The sequence below is a fragment of the Cetorhinus maximus genome, chromosome 10, assembly GCF_964194155.1.
Source record: "Cetorhinus maximus chromosome 10, sCetMax3.hap1.1, whole genome shotgun sequence".
Taxonomy (NCBI): Eukaryota; Metazoa; Chordata; class Chondrichthyes; order Lamniformes; family Cetorhinidae; genus Cetorhinus; species Cetorhinus maximus.
The window spans coordinates 107,181,627-107,205,263 of record NC_135888.1 but is presented as its reverse complement, the minus strand read 5'-3'; the positions used below and the strand labels follow the sequence as shown (position 1 = coordinate 107,205,263).

General features: G+C 41.7%; 1 protein-coding gene and 1 long non-coding RNA gene across 19 annotated transcripts in view; one reads left to right on the top strand and one right to left on the bottom strand.

Annotated features, from left to right (window-relative positions):
• Window positions 1–12,734, top strand: part of tcf7 (transcription factor 7) — a 196,527-nt gene extending 183,793 nt beyond the window's left edge. For 10 of the 16 annotated variants that reach the window (XM_078550961.1, XM_078550958.1, XM_078550963.1 and 7 more), the window contains one exon: window positions 9,197–12,734. In XM_078550961.1, coding sequence (XP_078407087.1) covers window positions 9,197–9,506 — 310 coding nt within the window. In that variant the 3' untranslated portion in view covers window positions 9,507–12,734. The remainder of the gene's footprint in view (window positions 1–9,196) is intronic. The other 6 variants (XM_078550972.1, XM_078550968.1, XM_078550967.1 and 3 more) reach the window with 2 other exon arrangements.
• LOC144685930 (uncharacterized) overlaps window positions 1–13,895 on the bottom strand; it is a 64,974-nt gene extending 51,079 nt beyond the window's left edge. For all 3 annotated transcript variants that reach the window (XR_013577815.1, XR_013577817.1, XR_013577816.1), the window contains exons 1-3: window positions 13,753–13,895; window positions 11,849–11,981; window positions 3,974–4,081 (exon numbers count right to left, since the gene is read on the bottom strand). This is a non-coding gene — a long non-coding RNA (uncharacterized LOC144685930). The remainder of the gene's footprint in view (window positions 1–3,973; window positions 4,082–11,848; window positions 11,982–13,752) is intronic.
• Between the last annotated feature and the right edge of the window lie 9,742 nt (window positions 13,896–23,637).

Here is a 23,637-nt window from a genome sequence, read left to right as displayed (position 1 = left end):
ATTCGGCCCCAGATCTCCAGAACGTCAGAGGTCAACTGCCATGACTGGCACAATGTATGGTTACTTTTCGGTGCAGCCCCTTCAGTATGTTCCGTCATTGAATTAGATCGTGACTGATCTGTAAATCAACTCCATTTATCTTTCAATCTCAGCCTTAAAAATTTGGGGGGGATAAAATTCCAGGGGGAGGATTTTCCCCTCGTTGGGCAGGCGTGGTGGGCAGGCCCAGGAGCGACCGCGAAACGGATCACCACCCGCGATCGGACCCCGACCGCGATTTCACGCTGGCTGGCCAATTAACAGTCAGCCGTAGTGAAACGCATGCTGAGAGCCTCAGCGCTGCCGGGGTGGGGGTGGGAGAAGCGTGAGCGCTGAAGTCTGAAAGCTCCCTGAAGGCACAGAGCTGCCTCAGGGAGCTGAACGATTTAAAAATAAAATATAAAGATTTGAAAAATAAGGGAAACACGTCCCCACATGTGGCTCTGTCACATGATCAGGGACATGCTGAACATGAGTTTAAACATTTTTCATTGTTTTTTTATTCACTGTTGGAAATCTTATCCCGGCCATTAATGAGGTTTTGCAAAAAATGCAAAGGCTGCCTGGCCTATTCACCCACCCACCAGCTGTAAGCTTGGACGGGAAGTGAAAAATTCAACATAATTGCTAGCTTAAGGGCCTTAATAGGCCTCTTAATTGTCGGCAGGCACGCTGCTGACTCTCTCACGCGCCTGCTGCCCGAAAAATCATGCAAGTGCGCAGTGTCGCCAGGACATACACCCAAAATCATCACGCGCTATTTCACGCGCGGGTGTGTTGGGTGCGCGCCCACACGCCGCGCTGAAAATCCTGCCCCAGATTTTCTCTGACCTTCCTGATTTCACTCCTGATGGTCAAGCACTAATTTGTTCTGGAGCACCCCACCATCACTTAACATTTCAAACACTTCAATATTAGATCACCGTTCAATCTTCTAAACTCAACAAACCAAGTTTATGGAACTGGTCTCCATAATTTAACCCTTTAATATTCTGGTGAACCTCTGCTATATCCCAAACCAATATATCCTTCCTGAATGCAACACTCCATATGGGGTCTGATCAATGCTCTGGACAACTTAAGCATTCTTACTGCAATCCCTGTGAGATAAAGGGATAAAATCCATTAGCCTTTTTTGATACTTTTTGTAACTGTGCACTAATGTTTAGAAAATTATGTACCCTTTGTTCCTACACAATTCCAAGTCTCTCACCATTAATGAAGTATTCCAATTTGTCTTTCTTGGACACAAAGTGGATGAACTCACACATACACATTGTACACTTAGACTCATATTGAATTCCATCTGCCACAGTTTTTCCTGCTCACTTTAGTAACTTTCTGACACAATTTATTGTGTCTCCTAACTTCCTGAAGCCCACTGAACTAAGTGCCACTCAGACCCTTAGCTGGACAGTAATGGGCCTTTCCTGGGATCAAGAACCCCAGGGGGTGAAGTCCCTCCTGCCAAGAGCTGCCTGCCAGATGGAGGCTGACAGCACTATTGGATGATAGTGCTACTGGGGAGGCACCCACCCGAGGCCTAGAATTGTCGCTGGATCCCAGGCCACAAGTGAGAGATGGCAGGAGAGGGTTCACAGGGAGGGGAGTCGGCAGCACGGCAGAAGGGTAGGTCTTAGCGGGTCCCTTCGTTCCCAATGCCGGGTCCCTTGAACAGACATTGAGTGCTTTTGAACGAGGGACCTTCCTGGGAGCCTGCAAGCAACCCTGCATGGGTTTACTCCTTCATGGTGAGCCACCTGCCTGCCACTGGGTTAACTGAGCATAAATTGCTCACTTAAGGGACACAATTAGTGGCAGGATGGCAGCCTTCCCACCATGGGCTTAATTGCAGGCTCCACCTGCCGCCTTCCCATCTAATTAAAGGCCCCTCACTATCAAACTCACCATGGGGGAGGACATTAAATTCAACCCCTATTGTGTAATTAGAAATGTGGTAAAATTTAGTATCCATTCAGAAGAAAGCAGTAACTGCAATCCTAACTACAGCAAGATCATCCTGGCATTGTAAAGTCATGCGATAGAGAAATGATGACAGTCACCAAACCAGGAAGAGCCAGGTTTGATCGCTGATCTTTGTAAAGTTAGCAGAACTTAGTCAAGGCAACAGGAGGCCCTGCAATCGGCATCAGTGCCATCATAACAGGGGAAACAAAATCACACCTAGAGTTCCAATTCCTGATTACTACCCAGTGATTCTCTTGGAAAGCAACCATGTGCGTACAAGACAAGTGTGCAACCTGTTAACATTCATTGTCTAGAATCAGACATGAAGAATGCCCACTTCAATGAAGTACTAGAAGTTGGCAGTATACATGGACCTGGAATAAAAACCGCAAGTGCTGGAAAAACTCGGCAGGTCTGACATCATCTGTGGAGAGAGAAACAGAGTTAACGTTTCGAGTCCAAAATGACTCTTCTTCAGAAACTTTTAATCTGTTTCTCTCTCCACAGATGCTGACAAGCCTGTTGAGATTTTACAGCATTTCTATTTATATTTCAGATCTCCAGCATCCGCAGCATTTTGCTTTTAAATGGGCCTGTACCTCAGTGCAAGTCAGCACCTTCAAGAGAGGCAAATACAACCCAGAGACCATGAGTTCAAATCCTACCATGAATTTAATAAATCTGGTCATTTGTGGGCTTACACCCCATAAAATAAAATGGATTGTTACAAAAACCCAACTAGGTGACATGTCTTTCAGGGAGAGGAAACTATCACTCCTTCCTAGTCTTGCCTACATATGACTCTGTTCCACATTACATGATTGATTCATAAGCCTTGATATTGCAGCTAGTGGTGAAGTAATGGAGCTCATTGCTGGCCTTGAGAAAAGCTACCCAGAAGTATCTAGCAATCTCTGTAGCATGGATTTCCCTTTCCCAATGGCATTTTAAATCTGGCCCCAAGACAAGAGGAATTCCAGGTGTCCAGCAACAGTGATGTCAGTTAGCAGGGTAAACAGCCAGTCACATCGAAGTATTCTCACAGACAGCAAATGTGAAAGTTAAAAGCACTGAATTGCTTTACTTTCAATTTAAAATTTCAGACAATGAACTAAATTATGATTGGATTAAGATAGAAGTTAAAATAAAGTTAAACAAGCTTTAAAAATATTAAAATATGTGTTTTTTTATCATATGGAAAAAATTGACATTCCACAAATAATATTAGCTTCTCAGGGCAGTCGGGTGTTTGGAAGTAATTGTAAACTTAGCACACTGTTAAAAACCCACTAACACCTCATTCAGCAAGGTGTACCTTTTTCAAGGGTTAGTGCAGCGAGATTGATAGTATAAGAATGGAAGTTTTCACCTTAATTAAGATTTCCCATTTATAACAGTTTGTGGGGACCACAACAATGCACTGTGGAGGAACATAGAATCACTGACAGCAATATCTCAATTTCTGCATCATTCTGTGCTCATGCAGACACCCCTAAGTTGATGTCAGTTTGAGTGGAGTAACAACAGCAAAGCCGAACCATCATTATCATTCCAAATTTTGGGCCATAATATCTTCTGAAGTGCCTAACAAGCCATTTATCTGTATAAACAATCACAATGTTCATGACAACCAGAGATGCACAACATAGCCCATATTCTAAGAACGAGTTTTTCAGAAAGGAGGGTGTTATCATTTTGGCTATCTCCTAACTTTCATTATTCGTGCTCATAGCAAATTGTAGATCCTGTTAGACAAAAGCACTCCTATGGGCAGGATTTTCCGACCCTGCCCACCACTGGGATCGTCCAGTCCTGCCAAAAGTCAATGGACTTTTGGCTGGGCCGCCAAATCTCCCACTGTGAGTCCCGCCACGATGGGACTGCAAAATCCCGGCCTATGAGTCTAAACTCACAACTGAAAATAGGCAGTGAATAGGAATGTCATGCTTCTAGGCTAACAGTATACCTTCTATCACTGGGTTGCATGCCAAAGTTCACGCCAGATGCCTTCAAGGGTTGGACTGCACTTAAGAGTTGTGTGGACAGTTCTGGTCATCATATCATAACAGAGGCACTAGTGAAAGTAAAAAAAAGGATTTTACTGGACTGATACCAGAACTGAGCAGTTATACCTATCAGGAAAGTTTGAACAGACTTGGGTTCATTTCTCTAGACTGAGGGGTAACCTGATAGAGGTCTTCAAGATTATGCAAGAGTTTGATAGTTTAGACATAGGCCAGAATCTTCAGGTCGGCGCGCCAGACTAATTAACTCCAAATTTTCGCTGCCCGTCCAACCTTACGGCTGGCGGGCAAGCAAAAGGCAAAGCGGCCTTTATGTTTTTTAGGAAACCTCATCCACGAGCGGGATGAGGTTTCTTAAAGCTAATACTGATTATATAAGAATTTTATTTTGAAAATAAAAACATGTCCCATCTCATGTGATACAGTCACATGAGGGGACATGTTTCATTAAATTTTTAATGTTTTTAATAATTTCTTTAAGAAGTGCCTCAACCTCCCTGAGGCAGCTCCATGCCTCAGGGAGATTGAAGCGCTTTTTTGCGCTACCGCTCGCGATCCATGCTGGGCGGGCCCTAATTGGCCTGCCTGCGTGAAATCGCGGTGCCGAGCCGATCGCGGGCGACAGTCGGTTCCACGACCGCTCCCACCGAGCCTGCCCGACCAATGTAAAATCCTGGCCAATGTGTTTGAATTCTTAGAGTACTTTCCAAAGTTCTTGATACTTTTTACAAAGAGCATGCTTGATCTCTCTGCAGTGACGTAAAGAATAAATGGTTAATAAATGACAGAACAACACAGCATTCACTGCTCCTAGGTAATCTAGATATGCTCTCAATTCTTTTGAATTGAAAATCAACTTCTCTGAAGGGTATTCCCAATTAATTCTCAACAGGCTGGTAATGGTATTAATTATTCCTATCACCAAAGTAGATGGGGATGTGGTCAAGGACCACATCACTGTCCAGAGAGACATTTACTAAGCCAAGTCTGAGACAAAACTTCTTGAAATCACTGCTTCAATTATTACAGCGATTAGGTGGGAGCTCTGTTTCTCCTTATGGTTTTAAACAAATACAATATCATTTCACAACTGGAGGTGTTAATTAAACAAAGCAGATCTTTTCAGAGTACAACTCATATGGTTACATTTAAAATACATTGACATAACTAAAATTCCCCACGGAAAGCTACAATACAGAACTATCTAAGAGTATGGTATAGAATGAGGCTTCATATTTGTCACAGAGAAAATCAGATGGAAGTTAGAGCAGATATGGGAACCGCCTTTTGTAGGCTGATTGATGCAGACTCACATATCATGCAGTCAATTTATGATTGCTGTCGAATGAATGGAACCCAGTTGGTGTGTAGACAAGCTAGCTGACAGAACACATTGAGCTCCCCAATGGTCAAGCATGGGTTACTGCTAGACAAACCTGCAGTGCTGCAGTCAGTGTCATTTTATAATCAAGTGTGGTGACTGCCTGTGCTACCACAAAATAGGACAAGACTGAGACCATCCATGTAACAGATAACAGGAAAGGTTTTCCAAACTTATCTAATTTCTAAATACACCTGATGACTATAAACTGAAACTTTACTGTCTTGGCTTATGACGCATGTGACATTAATTATATTCTGACTTGTTACTGCTCCCATTGGTATCTGCCATTCTATATACAAACCATTTGAATTCTTTCATTAGATTACAACAATAACAACAACTTCTATTTATATAGCGCATTTAAGATAATAAAATGGTTCAAAGGAGCTTTATAAAGCAAACTATGACACTGAGCCATCCTGAGGAGATTCTAGATCAGATGACCAAAAGCTTGGCTAAGATGGTTGGTATTAAGAAGTGTCTTAATGAGAAAAGTGAGGTAGAGAGAAGAAGTGGGGTGGGGGGTGTATTCCAGACATTAGGGCCTAGGCAACTGAAGGTATGGCCACCAATGATGAAGTGATTAAAAGCATGGAAGCACAGAGGCCAGAATTAGAGGAGCACAGATATTTTGGAGGGCTGTGAGGCTGGTGGAGGTCATAGTGGTGTGAGGGGTAAAGCCATGGAGGGATTTGAAAACAAGGATGAGAATTTTAAAATCAAGACATTGCTTGACCAGTGTAGGTCAGTGAGCACAAAGGTGAAAGGGGAACAAGACTTGGTGCAAGTTAAGACATGGACAGCAGAGTTTGAATAACCTCAAATTTAGGGAGGGTAGAATGCGGGAGACCAGTCAGGACTGCATGGGAATAGACAAGTCTATAGATAACAAAGGAATGAATGTGGGTTTCAGCAGCAGATGAGCTAAGACGGGGACAATGTTGGGCAATGTTAAAAAGGTGAAAATAGTCTTAGTGATGGCTCGAAATGAGACCGGAAGCTCATCACAATGTCAAACGTGATACCAAGGTTGTAAACAGACTGGCTTTTAGTGTGTTATTTTTTCATCAGATTAAGTTTATGGCTCAAGTCCCAGTTATCTTTTATTCATTCATTCTCTAATTTTCTCCAATTCTTGCCCAAAGGTTGCAACTCATGACTTTGGGTTCACAGATAAAGCTAGTTTCTGACACTTCGTCCAAGTTATTATTCTTAAAATATGAACCTAGAAAATGAATGTTGGTAGGCCAATCAGTCACTGAGAGCATCACAGACTAACATGATCATTTCTTCACCTGATCTCCAGACATGGATACTTTCCAGCTGGGATCTCTCATTAATGATCAGAAACATGAGTCCTGACTTTTACTTCTCTGGTCCATACATGTTAAGACCAGTTGTCTCTCCTCCACCATTAAGCCAGCCAAGATCCACAAGCCCAGTAGTAATCATGGTTTGAACCCATATCTTTCCTTGTTGGTTTGGCTCAGTACTACAGTTCTGTTGTACATAAACCCATTCACCCTTCATGGGCCTCACACACACACACACACACACACACACACATTTACATACATATACATATAGAAGATATATTAGATCTGATTGTCTATTATTTTCCATCATTACCAGCTTATTTTTAACTGTCAGATATTGTATAATGTTCTATAGTTCCTTATAGTGATAATTATAAATCATAATTATAATGATGTAACAGTCATAACAAGGTTTTGGAAGAATCATAATGTTTCTGGAACTTAGTAGACATGATAGGTTACTTGGCTGGGAACTCAGCATTCTGCAGAACACAGGGCTTTAGCATTAACTCATCTCTGTAAAATCATATATAAAGCCCCTGATTACTAACCAGTGGCAGCTACAATATAGTTAAGTACACTGTTACATCTATATTAGATATATTAATTGTGAAAGTATTGTATCTTAAAAAATCATTCCAAATTTTATTTCAGAATGAGATGATGGTAAGTACAGAAGTTACTTGTGCAGCTGCCTAGGAATTTATTACCCACTTTCAAATGTATTTCTCTTTCTTTGAAATCAAACTATGTTGAGATACAGTATTTCCTTTTGCCTCTAGTAGCTGGGCTGAAATCCAGCCTACATAAATTGAATGAATGTTCCCTTTGTCAGCTGGCTGCAAGTGGTTTGTGATGATTTTGAGTACGTCACAATCCCATTCCTACTGGCATGTGCCAACACCACAAGATCTGATCATAGCTAAGGAGAAATGGGCATTAAATTGGCAGACTCACTTAGAGAGGTCATGGAAATAGTGGGCACGAAGGGTAAACTGACACCACCTGATTCAATGCTTTCTTATGTTCTGAAGTATGGCTGGTGTGAGAAATGAAACATCACACTGGTAATGAGTGAGTGAGGCTTTCAGCATTGGGATTAAGGCATGTTGTTGAGGCAGACGCCCTGAAATTGCAAGACCCAGGCCCAAGATTAACTTTAACAGCTGCAAAATCAGAAATGCTGCCACATGAATGTGCTGATGCCTTTGATCATTCAGGTTAAGTGGACCCTATGTTGGGAGTCAAGGCTCTTGGTTTTAGAGACTGAACAATCATGTAACCAAATCAGGAGTTCTTGCTGGCACCAATGATGAATGGTGAAAATATGTTCTATCCTGAGCATTGACATCCCACATTTTGTCAAATACAAAACAAAAATCACCAAAAAATATGCATTGAAAATTGCAACAATTATATCAAATTTTGTAGAGTTTAAGATGATTATTAAAACCGTCCTCTACCTTATTACCCTTTGAATAGTTTTAAACTAGAAAATCCATCATGAAATTTGTGCCCCTCCAGTACTGTGCACTATGACAGGGTACAAGTAATAAATCCAACAAAAATGCCAAAAGTAGCCATCGCATGGTCATCCCAAACTTAAGAGCTTTAACATGGAAAAGTAAATTGGTGGGATACAGGTTTCTTCATCTCTCACATGGTTCTCCAATCATTGGATTGCCTCATTAATCTCAGAGGCTAAGTACTCCCCTAATCAAGACAGGAAAAATTGAATGGTAAATCATTCCGCAAGGGCTGCCTTGTAAAACCTTGCAGTGGCTGGTTTCAAAGAAACATTGCTGAAAGCCTGAAATCAGATTTCCAGCCTGCATCCTTGGCTATAGGTGGTATAAGTAAATGCCACTGAGGAAGAAGGGTGGCATCTGATTTAAAATCTATTACCTTGAACAAATAAAAACTCTACCAATGCTCTTTTTATCATTATGAGCTTATGTTGACTTCACGCTTCAAAGCTTTGTTTTTAACAATCTTAATTTTCATACTTTTATGTTAGTATTTTCAAATCTGGTGCCACATGAGTATAGATACTTTTGTCAAAAGCAATCTTCCTCATTTTGGATCTTCTCCCTCCGCACTACTGCCAGACTTCAAGGCGAAAAATAACACCTATATCTCTGTTGACATCAATTCAGCCTCAAGCCAAACAATAGGAAGCTCTTGAGGGTGAAGTTGAATGACCCTTTCTTCAATTTTTCTCCCCCATAAAGAAGCGTCTCACCTGAATGGACTGCCTGGTATTGGGAACTCACCAGTTGAGAAAATTGTAGGAAAAAACTTGTAACTCCTACCTCTGTGGCACAGATTATTTTTTAATGCACTTTTATGCTGTCACCAGATGCCTTTTTAAGTGGACAGGTAAAGTTATGAGGTGTCAATCTTAACTTGCAATTAAGTGATGCAAATCCACAATTTACTTACACACAACTCTTAACTGTTCTTAGGAAGAAAAAGAAATGCATTCGATACCTGCAAGGAGAAGCCAGGTGCACCAGCCCAGTTTCTTCAGATGGAAGTGTGATGGACTGTCCTTCCTCTCCTCCTAATGCACTCCAGCCTCCAGCGGAAACTTCAGCCAAGCTTGCTAACTCTGCAGACATAGTGCAACAAGCACAGCCAAACCCAGTCTCTTTCTCTGCTCAGCCCCAGCCTAACACAAATCTAACCAGACTTTCTATTCCGTCTACACTGGACTCTCAACTATATAATAGTACTTTACTGAACATCCCACATCAGCATACGTTGTCAAGATAATGGGCAACTTCAACCATGATGACTAATTGAATAGTAGCATCCTAGTGCTTGAGTATGGAGATTCCATGATGCCTTTAACCAGGCCCAACCAGTGTAGTGCACATTCAAAGAACAAGTGGCTCTGAAATATACTTAAACTCTGGCATCCTATCAAGACACAAAACAAAATCTGATTCTACTCTTGCAAGATTTTCCAATGAGGAACATTATATGATTGAAACAAGATACAATTTGTCATTTAACATGTTCCTGGCAGTCTTTATCTTGATTGTTCCATCTATGATGGAGTTCAAAACTATTCAAATAACCAAGTAGTTTATTTATGGGCATTTAACCAACAAAACCAGGCTATTTCCTAGTTAGTGCTTTTATCTGGGGTCCTGTTTATCTTTGTATATACCAATATGTATAAACACATTCCTCTTCCCCACAGTTCTATGGCAGAGCAAGTTGTTTCCTTTCTCCACCTGTAGCAATGGAAACAGTTCTGACAGTTGGAGCTTATGAATTCATCCAATAGTGGATATTTTACAATATTTGCCACCCAAAGAACATTTCCAGGTCTTCTTCCTTAAGTCAAGAGCATTCTGATTCTGATGTTTTCAGCACTGACTGGATTAGTTTAACAAGCATTAGTTTATATCAGTCCTACGTCCATAAAATCTTATGTAGCTGTAATTTGTCTAGGGAGCATTATTTCTTCATAGACAGGGCCTATTAATAAATACCTTTTAAGAAAAGGTGAACATAGATGACTACTGTCTCCAAATGGTTTTGTTAGTTAGGGTTTGACCCCATCTTTCATCTACACTCAGCAACTGGGCACACATGTCCTCCAAGTAGATATTTTCATCAGATATGATACATTTTGAAAAAGTCAACAGCGTGACAATGTGTTTCAGGTGTTGCAGTGGATGAGACTGTGTGCAGTTTCTCTTAAGGCCTAGACTAGAGATGAACATTTCTATATTTTCTAATTTGCTTAAAATTCCTTATATTTAAAAGTTTACTATTGAAATTTGATGCGATTTGAAAGACTTACAAACATGGATTTTTGTTTTGCTTCAGTTTATAATTTTTAGTTAAGTTGCAGTACGTAAAGAATAGATTACGTTTTTGTCATTGTGATTTTTGGGTGCATTACTTCCACAGCTAGTACTGTCCCTTTAAATTTGTAAATCTTTGTTGTGTTGAAAACTCAACAGTGGACAGAACCTGGAAGCTTAAAATGTGGTGGGGGTGGGGTGGGGGGAGGTGGTTAGTGGGGGGGGAGAGCAGTCAATTCAGATAAGCCATAATACCACTCCCTATGATCCTCAATTCACACGTTACATTTGGCAAAAGGACAGTGGAATAGCTGCAGCCTGCTTACTTCACCCTTCGAGGTGAAATTCATACATTTAGCCCTCAACAGTTATATCCTATTTTTGAATGCTCTGGTATATTTTTTAAAAAGCAAATTTATTCATTTGCATGACATTCAGCAGTTCGTACCCTTGAGCAACAAAGAGTTTGTTCCTCCTTCCCCCAACACCCTACCAGCCCAGTCAGGTAGTTGAAGAGAAGCAATACATAAGAGCTTTCCAGTACTTCCCTTGTGACCAGGGATGAACTGGCTGTATTAGAAATTGGGAGATTCCATAGAGTTACATTATCGACACCTTCCTCTTTCTGTTAGAATGCGAAGAATCTGGTGTCATTTTGGGGGAGCCAGTTCACCAGTGTTTGTGAGATTCAGCCCAGGGGAAACTTCTGCTTTTCCTTGAATAGCTCCTTGAGTTCATCAGTTATGAGGTGCACAAAGCAAGAGTAAATCAAATTAAATGTTAAAAATGTCACGCTAGCCTTTAGGTGAGGTTACATTGGTGCAGGGTAGCACAGTGGGTTCAAACATTATCTTCTCAATTTTCAATCTAGGTTTGAATCCAGCCGAAAGTAAGAAGCTGAGAAGTTCCTTTCTCCTGCAGCTGGACAGATCCTGTGGGAAATGAGTCTGGGACAGCATCAGCCCATTTGTAAAAATTTCACCTTAAATGGTTTACTAATTATTACTAAACTGAAGATCTCAATCAGATTGACTGCTGTGAGAAATGGAAATGTCACACTAGTTCACAGGGTTGCTTTTCTCAAGTTCATGTTAGGGCATGTTGTTGGAAAGAATAAGGTGAGCTTTACCCTACAGCTTGCACGCTCAACAGTGGGTGTAAAAAGTAAAACAAAATGTTCCATTCTCAAGCATTAACCTCCCACACCTAGCTAGCATAAAAACAAAGTAATTTTTGAATTCCTCAACTACAGTGAAACATGTAGACCAATGAAGGAAATATACTTACAGTACCCACCTGTGGCATTTGCTAGATCTCATTTAATCTAGCAGGGTTTATGGAACAGCTATTGATCTCCAGATTTAGATCCAGACCTGATGCTCGTGCATCTCCTCCCTTTTCCTTCCGCATATTAAGGTTTATATGTTAACTGTGTGAAGAGTAAAACTAATCAATAAAAATATTTTTGTTTGAGTTATAACATCTGAAAACATTTATTTTAAATAATAATTGCTTTCTATGTGTATTACATTGGTTGATGGGTCTTTCCATTGTTAATAAAAGACTGCTTTGCAGGCAGTTAAAAACTAGCATTTATACTGTCAAACAGATAAATGAGGTCAATATTTGACCTGGATGTTACTTTTATGAAGCCCTGAAATGTTCAAACAATCATATAGTTTTATTGTTATTATTTCATTTTCTTGCCTATTTGTATAAAAATTTTGAAGAAAAAAAACAAAAAAATATATAAATATGAGACTCAGTGCTTTTGCTTTTCTGTGTGTGTATTTCAGGCTGTTGTAATATTTTTATGAGTTGTACTTTTAGGGGATTAAAAACAAGTAGAGATAGAGAAAGGGATTTTATAACAGTTCTAATATTTAGTATTTCCCAGTAACTATTGTTTTGCCCTCAGTGACAAGAAAGCAACAAAAAAACTTGTCAGCTTTTTTTCTTCACACAAGATTTTGTTTGCATTTTTGTAGAAAACTGCTTTCAGAGACACAGATGTCTTATCCCCTTCAACAATGTAATTAAAGTTCAAGCAAAGTGCCAGTAACACATGGTCATCTCCATGTTGATAGACAACCAAAAATTGTAAGTAAGCAGAAGGGATTATTAAATCACTGAAAAATGTACTATTTGCTGAAAAAATAAAAAAAATAATATTTTGGTTGAAGTATGTAGCATGGATAGATTTCTTGTCTGATTCCCGTGCTTCTTCATTGCTTTACACATTCTCTCATCTTTATCAAATGTAGATTATCTTGTGGCAGATGTTTGAGGGAAATTAATAATCCCCCACAGGCTTACACAGTAAGATACTGCTCTGCCAAATAATGCAAAATATCTCCAAAAATAAATATTTGAATCCTAATTTAATCCATTTCACATTTTGTTGTCTTGTGGGCTCCTCCACTTTCCAAACTCTTTCCTCTCCCCAATCCAGTGAAGTGCTAACTAGAGCTAAAACTTTGCCTGCGTGCTTTATCAGAAGTCCTGCAGTATTTGTGCACATATTCACATGTTTGATGCATTTTCTACCAAGGCCAGCCATGAAGCAGAAAATGACAATTAGCCCTTGTATATGAGTGCTGCATTTCATATCCTTCTCAGAATCCATCACAGACAACACTAGAACAGTTACAAAAGCAAGATAATTAGGAAAATCAGAAGATGGTTCCAAAAGTGGTTGGGAATTTTGCATTGTTTTCTCGTTGGCTTAAGCCTAAGATGACTGCAAAAGTCACAAGAACATAAGAAATAAAAGCAGGAGTTGGTTGCATGGTCAATTAAGACTGCTCAGCCAGTCCATATGATCATTGGTGGACTTCTACATCAATTCCACTTCTCCTGCTCACCGCCCCCCCGCCCCACCCCACACACCCCATTCCCAAATCCCTGGATTTCCCAAAAAACTATCAAATTCAATCTTGAATATACAACACAGTAAGTCCACATTTAAAAGTTGTGGTTGTGTTCCTGAAAGTTGTGACTTTAAGTGAAACATTGGTTATTCGGAATGAATGTTAAAACTGTAGTTAGGTCCTCTAGGACCTTCCTTATCAGAAAAAGACAAATATTAAAACATTACACCCTCTTAAATTGAAATATTTTACATTATTAAATTCTGACATTGGTAAATGAAATAACTTTTACAGTAAAATAGGTTTAAAAATATAAAAGAAAAATGTTACCTTCTATTTACAATACCTCCTACTCGCTGCTGAGACTGTTTCCTGAACCTCCCGCCCCCTGATCCTCCTAATCACTGCAGATCTTTCTCCTCCCTAATCCTCCGAATTGTGGCCTTTTACCCCTCCCGGACCCACCCTTTGGCCAAACCTCCAACTCCCTGACTCACCCTCTCGCAACTTCCCTCTCCTGGACCTGCATTCCCGTTGAAGGTCCAAATCTGATCCAAAGCTGAAGCACTGATGTTGTGGAAGTGTGAGACCCGATGGTACAGAAGTGCTGAGCTGGGGCTGCTACAATACATGTTTTTATTAAATGCTCCCGCCATCCTCTTCCTTCTCTTGAACCCTTACTGTGAGCGAGGGCTCAGGAGAGGAGCAGTGAGGCAGGAGCATTTTTTTAAAAACCTGGATTGCAGCAGCCGCAGCTCAGCACTTCTGTACCAGTGGGTCTCGCACAACCACAACATCGGGGCTCCAGCTATGTATCAGACCTGGATCTTCAATGCAGGTCCAGGAGAGGGAAGTGGCGAGAGGGTGAGTCAGGGAATGGGAGGTTCGGAGAGAGGATTGGTTCGGGAGTGGGGTGGGCCGCAACTCAGGAAGTGGAGAAAGGCCGCTCCAAAATACCTACAAATCAGGTCAGGCAGGAACAACGTTAAAACGAATCTTGCGATGCTCAATGAGATTACCAATGTTAAAGTAAAACAATGTTAATGGGGCAACATTAAATGAGTTCTTACTGTATGTTGGTCTGTACAGTGATATAATCAGCATAAAAAGGTAGGATATGAATCCACACTTTAAGTTTTCCCATGTGGCAGGTGCATATTTTCCATCTGATAGTGTCTTTCTAGGGACCCAGATATACTATAACTAATTCTTAGACTTTAAAAAAACATCATAGAAGTAGGTATTCATGAAGTTACTGAACAGTTTTATCCTGTCATTTTGGCTGGAAAATACACTGGTTTATTGGGATTCATTATCTCGGAGTTCAACTGGAACAGGTACTTGAAATGACTTGGTACCTGCGCAGAGTTGGATCAAAGCTTTGGTCTAGGGATCAGTGTGAACCTGTTTTGTCTTCAAATGCTGATTTTTTTTTTTAAAAGACTATTATGCGATCTTGCTATTTGCATGGGTGAATGGATGTTATCAGTGTTAAAGCCGCTTGGGAGAGTTCTTTCTTAAGCTTCAGGTCGTGCTGTGGAAAGAACTGCCTTTCACTATAATGAGTTAATGCACTTCCCTACAGTCAACTTGAGAACCAACATAGTATACATGTTAGACAGGGGCAAGCGAGTTGCTGTTCAATGCATGGACCTAGCAAACATGGGCTAGATCTATAAGACAAATCATAATCATTATGGCCTTCTGTACTACTACCTAACAAGTGTGGCATTGTATATCTGCAACCACAGTCAATGAAAATATTAATGTTAATCATAATTCATTGAGAGGCTAATTGACTTTTAAATGGAGTACCAATGTTTGCTTTTATTCTTCCATGGGATGTGGGCATCATTGACTAGGCCAGCATTTATTGCCCATCCCTAATTGCCCTTGAGAAGGAGGTGGTGAACCTCCCTCTTGAACTGCTGCAGTCCACGTGGTATAGATAACTGTTGTAGCGTGGCCTTGTCGCCTATTTGTAATAGAGTTGATCTGCAGACAACTTTCTAAGCGGAAATATTAGGGGCAGGATTTTTCCCTCGTCGGGCGGACATGCGCCCGACCCGAACAGGAGATAAATAGTGCGCGATGATGTTGGGCAAGCGTCCCGACGTCATCGCACACTCACATGATATTTCAGCTGGCGGGCACACGCAAGAGGCAGCAGCGTACCCACCAACAATTAAGAGGTCTATTAAGGCCCTTAATCAATTCATTGAATTTTTCACTGCCCATCCAACATTACGGTTGGTGGGCAGGCGAAAAGGCCAAGTGGCCTTTGCATTTTTTGCGAAACCACATCCACAGGCGGGATGAGGTTTTGACCATTGATTTTAAAAAAACTTTTAAAAGCCATTTTTAGCATGTCCTTGCTCATGTGACAGAGTCACATGATTTCCTTAATTTTAAAATCTTTATTTGTAGAATTGAAAATCTTCAGCTCCTGAGGCAGCTCTGTGCCTGCACGGAGCTTTCACTGAGCGTGCCCACTCGCATGCGCTGACTTCCATGCTCGCCCTCCTCCCCTCCCCACTCCCCTCCCAGGCAGCGCTGAGTGTTTCAGCACGCGATTCACGCTGGCTGGCCGTTAATTGGCCAGCCAACGTGAAGTCGCAGTCAGGGCCCGATTGCAGTCGGTTTCACAGCCACTCCCAGGCCCGCCCACCGTGCCTGCCCGATGAGGGGAAAATCCTCCCGCAGGTTTATTTCCAATACAGCCAGCAGCAACTACACGTATGCTTTCAACTCTAACTCTATCTCTACACTGACCGTGGGGGTAGCCCATGCTACTCACACATTGGTTTTCACAGATCATGTGATCTTACATCACAGGACTATTCTTAAAGGTACAGTCCAACATTTAACAAAACCATAATTACCACATTCCTCCCCCTTTAACTTTTCTGTACATACTGTATTTACAAGTATATTTATCTCATGGCATTATAATATTTATACAGGCCATGAAATTTACAAATTCAGTCTTTCAGGTGGTTTCCTGATTCATGTGGAACATCGCAGCTCCACGACTTCAGGTTCTTTTTCAGGAACCACACTCTCTGGAACTGAATGAACATCAGGTACCTCGGTGGGCACTTGCAGTTCAGTGTTTTCCACTCTGATAGAGACATCACACATGTCAGTCTTTGGTTGAGCATCTTCGACAGGGAGCATTGGTTCAGTAATGGTTACAGGTGGAACCATATCTTGTTGTGGTATCTCTCTTTTTCTTAAATGGTCCACATGCTTACGGGTGATCCAGCCTTCCACTTCCACATGGTATGGTCCAGTTACTGAACTTACTTTACCCAGCAACCACTTCAGTCCTCCACCAAAATTCTTCACATATACTGCTTCTCCAACAGTAAATTGTCTCTCACGGCTATGCAAGTCATGCGTAGCTTTTTGGTTTCCTTGACACTTCTCCACCTTCCCCTCCAAATTTGGAAACATTAGGCTCAGTCTTGTCCTAAGCCAGTGTCTCATCAACAATTCTGCAGGTGTTGCTCCTGTCGTGTGGGGGGTCGTCCTGTAGTGGAAAAGAAAGCATGCAAGCTTGGTCTCCAACAAATCACCTGTTGACTTCTTCATGCCTGCCTAAAAGTTTGAACTGCTCTTTCTGTCAGTCCATTTGATGATGGATGGCATGGTGCAGTCTTCACATAGGTGATACCATTGAGATTGATAAATTATTGGAACACAGCGCTCGTGAATGCAGTGTCGGTATCAGATACGACTACTACTGGTAGTCCGAGAATGGCAAAGCTCTGGTGTTGTTTCTCTATTGTAACACCCGACGTTGGTGACTTCACCTCATAAACATCTAACCACTTGGAATAGGCATCCATAATCTGTAGAAATATGGGTCCAAGGAAGGGTCTGACATAGTCGATGTGTAACCGTCCCCAGGGTTTACTAGGCCAATCCCATGGGTGCAGTGGAGCTGCCACTGGCAACTTTTGCAGCTGCTGACATTGCACACAGTGCTTTACCAAATTTTCAATATCGCCATCCGACCCGGCCACCATAGATAGCTGCGCGCTATGGTCTTCATTTGTGAGATCCCTGGATGGGCACTGTGTAGTTCGACTAAAAGTAGCTCAGTTCCCTTTGGAGGAACTATTACCCGTGCACCCAACAAAAGAATGCCATCTTGACTGCTCATCTCATGTCTTTGGCTGAAGAAATGCTTCATTTTATCGGAGACTGGCTCCTGGAACCAACCATGTAAGACTTGGTCTTGCATTCGAGATAGGACTGGGTCCTGACTCGCCCAGTCTCAGGAACTGGGATGTGGTCCTCATTCTCTTGTAAGGGCAGGTGACTCAGGGCATCGGCATTTGCAATGTGAATGCCAGGCCTATGTGCAAAGGTGTATTCATAAGCCACCAAAATTAGGCGCATCATTGTATTCTTGCTAAGGCTATGGGTGGTATAGCTTTTCCTTGCTAAACAAACCCAGTAGTGGTTTGTGCTCTGATACAATCATGAAATGCTGACTGTGCACGTATTGGTGAAATTTTTTTACACCAAGAATGATTGACAGGCCTTTCTTTTCAATCTGAGAATGTCCTTTTTCAGCTGTGGTAAGTGTCCTGAATACATAGCCTATTGGCCGCTCTGTGCCATCATCCATCCTATGACACAGTACTGCTCCCACTCCATAGGGAAAAGCATCACATGTTAGCACCAAGTCTTTTGTCTGGTCATAATGCACTGACAGATTGGATGAGTGTAACAGCTGTTTCACTTTCATGAAAGCTGCTTTTTGGGGTCCCACCCAAGACCAATGTTGGCTCTTTCTTAGCAGTGAATGCAGAGGAGGCAGAACTGTAGATAAATTAGGTGAAAATCACCCATAATAATTTTATCATTCTTAAAAATGATTTAAGTGCGGAGGCGTTGTTGGGAGCAGGTGCCTCTCTTATTGCTTTAACCTTCTCTTCAACCGAGTGTAACCCCTGAGAATCTGCCTGGTGGCCCAAACAGATTATTTCCTTTGCTTGAAAAATGCATTTTTCCTTTTTCAGTCACACTCCTGCTTGTAAAAAGCATTTTAGGACTTCCTTTAGGTTAACCAAATGTTCCTTTTCAGTGAATCCAGTTATCAGCACATCGTATATGTAGACTACAACCTGGGGTCGTCCCTGCAGTAAGTTTTCCATTGTCCTCTGAAAGATGGCACAGGCTGAGGAAACACCGAAAGGCAAGCATGTCTATTGGTATAACCGTTTGTGGGTATTAATTGTGATGAATTCCCGGGAGGCATCAGCCAACTCTAATTGCTGATATGTGTGACTCATGTCAAGCTTTGTAAACGTTGTCCCTCCTGATGGCTTGGCATATTGGCCTTCAATTTTTGGAATGGGATACATGTCCAGTTTGGCTGCTCTGTACACCTTAGTTTATAGTCCCCACAAATTTGGACGCTTGGGTCTGGTTTAAGGACAGGGACTATGGGTGCTGCCCATTCTAAGAACTGAACTGCTTTTATGACACCCAACCTCTCTAATTGGTTCAGCTCAGCGTCAACCTTCTCTCTCAGGACGTTTGGCACCGGTCTTGCTTTCATAAAGCGAGGGGTTGCTTCTAGGTCCACATAAATCTTGGCCTGTAGGCCTTGTATTTTTCCCAGTTCATCCTTGAAGACAGTAGCATACTTTTTAAGCAGCTCTGGTAGCTCACTTGCTCTCAACTGGAAGATTTCGGACCAGTTTAATTTAATCTCCTTTAACCAATCTCATCCAAGAAGACTTGGCCCTTCACCTACTATGACCATCATGAGTAGCTGTGCCAGTTGGTTTCTATAATGGACATTTACTCTGCTGATACCTTTTACTTGGATTTCTTCACCTGTGTACATTTTCAGCTAGGCAGATGTTTGTTCCAAATTGAATTGATATTCACATTATTTAATTATCTGAAAGTGTGTTCTCCAATTACAAGAGTGGAAACTCCCATGTCTACTTCCATTTTTACTGGTTTACCATTCACTTGTACTGTAACAAATATCGGCTCTGTCTTCTCAACTTTTATGTTAAACAATGAATAAATGTCAGAATTTGTTGTTTCAGGCTCTTTTACACTGTAGATTTCATTGGACTTCTTCTGTTGCTTGCAAGCTTGTTTAAATCTCTCTTTGCAGTGTCTCATTATATGTCCACTCCTGTGACAAAAGTAACGTTCTACTTTTTTAAACTGCCAATCGCTAAAAGACTGGTTGTTTCCACATCGATTAAAGTTGTTCTTCAATTTAGCTGCTAAATTATTTCTTATTTTTTGGTTAGTGGGGGCTGTTTCCCACTTCGCGGAGGACTTTCGCTTTTTCGCACCACTTTCACTTGACTGTTGCCACCCAATTTGAAATACAGCGCCATTTTGCACCCCTTGTATTGCTTTTGAATCTCTTACAGCGCTTTCCATGGCCAACGCTGTTTTTAATATCTTCTTCCAATCCAGATTTACTTCAGCCAGCAATCTTCTCTGAATAATGTCTTCTTTCACACCACACACTAAACGATCTCTGAGCATGTCGTTGAAAGTCTCACCAAACTTGCAATATTCCATTAGTTGCTTCAAATTTGTCACATAGCTAGCAATAGTCTCACCCAGGGCTCTATTTCGCGAAATGAACTGGAACCTCTGCACTGTAACTGAGGTCTTGAGTTGAAAATGTCCCTTCACAAGGTCCATCAATTCTCCGAAATACTTTGAATCTGGGTGCCATCAAACTTTGAATCAATCTGTAGGCATTGCTCCCACAAGTACTCAAGAGGATCACTTGCCTCTTCTCCTCCCCCATGATTTTGTTCGCTTGAAAGAAGTACGCGAGGCGTTCTGTATGCTGAGACCAATCATCTGTGGCTGGCTCAAAGGGATCAATTCTACCAAATTGTGGCATTTTGGGTGAGTATATCTTCTGTTATTTTAAACAGGCATTGATACTCACAATCGCTGGCTAAGGTACAGTACCGATTCCAATTTATCTTGATTTATCTTCGTCGCCAGTTTGTTGTAGTGTGGCCTTATCACCTATTTGTAATTGAGTTGATTTGCAAACAACTTTCTAAGTGGAAACATTAGGTTTATTTCAATACAGTCAGCAGCAACTACAAATGTGCTTTCAACTCCATCTCTATCTCTATCACATTGGTTTACACAGATCATGTGATCTTACATCACAGGACTATTCTTAAAAGTACACTCCAACATTTAACAAAACCATAATTACTACAATAACCCATAGTGCTGTTAGGAAGGGAGTTCCAGATTTTGACCCAGCGAAAGTGAAGGAACAACGATGTAGTTCCAAGTCAGGATGGTGTACAGCTTGGAGGGGGACTTTCAGATGGTGGTGTTCCCATGCATCTGTTGCCCTTGTCCTTCTCTGTGGTAGAGATCATGGATTTGGAAAGTGCTGTCGAAGGAAAATGGTGAACTTCCTGACACGAAAATCCATGAGCCATAATGCCACCATGCTGATCCTGCTAGTGTTTGTGGAGTCAGTGAGTGGACACCTCATTTGGTTAGGGCAGGGGTTCCCGAACTTTGGGTTGTGACTCCCAATGGGGTCCCAGAGATCCTATCCTCATATAAGCAATGGTGACTGTGGAGAGGTGACTGCCAGTCTGGAAGTTCTGGTGAGGCAGCTCTGGAACCACTGGACTGATGCTGTCAAACAACAAGAGCAGATGATGCACGCAAAACTCTCTTTAACCTCAGAAAACACTTTTAGCAGTGAGCTTGAATGCACCCGGGATGTTTGTGCGCTGACTTAGTGCAGGTAGAGGCTGGCTCCTGTTCTGTTCCTGTCTGCCTGTTGTACAGGCACCTTAACCAGGTTAGTGCCTCTACTTTTCAGGCACCAGTAACCAGTGCGTGTGCGTGCGTGTGTGTGTGTATGTGGTGCGTGTGTGTGGTATTAAACAGCTAAGCAACTTACTGGAGAAGGAGGCTTCACAAACATCCCCATCCTCAATGATGGGAGAGCCTACCACACCAGTGCAAAATATAAGGCTAAGCATTTGCAACAATCTTCAGCCAGAAATGCCGAGTGGATGATCCATCTTGGCCGGAGGTCCCCAGCATTACAGATGCCAGTCTTCAGCCAATTCAATTCACTCCAGGTGATATCAAGAAACAGCTGAGGGCACTGGATACTGCAAAGGCTATGAGCCTGACAACATTTCAGCAATAGTACTGAAGACTTGTGCTCCAGAACTTGCCACGCCGCTAGCCAAGCTGTTCCAGCACAGCTAAAACACTGGCATCTGCCCGGCAATGTGTAAAATGGCCTAGGTATGTCCTGTACACATAAGGCAGGGCAAACCTGGCCAATTACCGCCCCATCAGTCTACTCTCGATCATCAGCAAAGTGATGGAAGGGGTCATCAACAGAGCTATCAAGTGGCACTTGCTTAGCCATAACCTACCTACTGACACTCAATTTGGGTCCACCAGGGCCACTCAGCTCCTGACATCATTACAGCCTTGGTTCAAACATGGACAAGAGAGCTGAACTCGCGAATTGAGGTGAGAGTGACTGCCCTTGACATCAAGGCAGCATTTGACAGAGTGTTGCATCAAGGGGCCCTAGTAAAACTGGAGTCAATGGGAATCAGGGGGAAAACTCTCTATTGGCTGGAGTCATACCTAGCACATAGGAAGATGGTTGTGGTTGTTGGTGGTCAATCATCTCAGTTCCAGGACATCACTGCAGGAGTTCCTCAGGGTAGTGTCCTCAGCCCAACTATCTTCAGTTGCTTCAACAATGACTTTCCTTTCATATAAGATCAGAAATGGGGATGTTCACTGATGATTGCACAATCTTCAGCACCATTTGCGACTTCTCAGATACTAGAGCAGTCCATGTCCAAATGCAGCTAGACCTGGACAATATCAATATTTCGGCTGACAAGTGGCAAGTAACATTCATGCCACACAAATGCCAGGCAATGACCATCTCCAACAGGGGAGAATCTAACCATTGCCCCTTGACATTCAATGGCATTACCATTGCTGAATCCCCCATTATCAACATCCTGGGGGTTACCATTGACCAGAAACTGAACTGGACTAGCCATATAAATCTGTGGCTACAGGAGCAGGTCAGAGGCTAGAAATACCATAATAAACTTGGTTGTACCGGACAGGTTTCTTACTTGAAACAGTTAACTTTATTTACAGAGATCTTGAAGAAGCTACATGCTTCAACCAGGCCCACGGCTAGAAAATTCTGCCCCTAAGATTACCCGTACTTAGGGCTGAATCTTTAATACAATTACATGATCCCTAAAACAGTAGGAAAGGTTTTACTTACAATCATTACATTCCTCCCCCTTTAATTTTTTTATATCTCTTATTTACAAGAATAGCTTATACATAACATATACATATATACACAGTTCACATGATTATAGATTAAACCTCTGAGGCGGTTTTCTAATTCGGTTAGAGCGACCTAGTTCTACAACTTGAGATTCTCCCACTGGATCAGAATGATCAGGAACGACAACATCAGGGTCATACTTAGACAATGGCAGTTCAGAATTATTTCATTCAACAGAGACATCAAGTATGTCTATTCCAGGTCAATCTGTCACCTCAGAGCAGAAAAGTTGACATAAATTTCAGGCGGAATAATTGGTTGTTAGTGTGTCTCTCTACTCCTGACATGATCCACATTTTTTCAAACAATCCGGTTTCCCACTTCCATTTCGTAAGACAAAGGTCCATTTTCAGAGACAATTATACCAGGAACCCAACTAGGTCCATTTCCAAAATTTTGCATGAAAACTGTCTCTCCCACAATAAATTTTTGAACTTTGTTGTGAATATCATGATTCACTTTCTGACTACTGTGGTTCTTCCCTGCAGGGGAACAGCAAAGGCAGGAATTTCTGGGAGTAATTTGGGAGACACAGCAAAAATTCATCCCTAGGAAGAAGAAACATGCTAAAGGGAGGACGAGGCAACCATGGCTGACAAGGGAAGTCAGGCACCGCATAAAAGCTAAAGAGAAAGCATACAATATGATGAAGAGCAGTGGGAAACCAGGGGATTGGGAAGCCTACAAAGACCAACAGAGGACAACTAAAAAAGAAATAAGGAGGGCAAAGATTAAATATGAGGGTAAACTAGCCAGTAATACAAAAGAAGATTGCAAGAGCTTTTTTAGATATATAAAAGGTAAGAGAGAGGAAAAAGTGGACA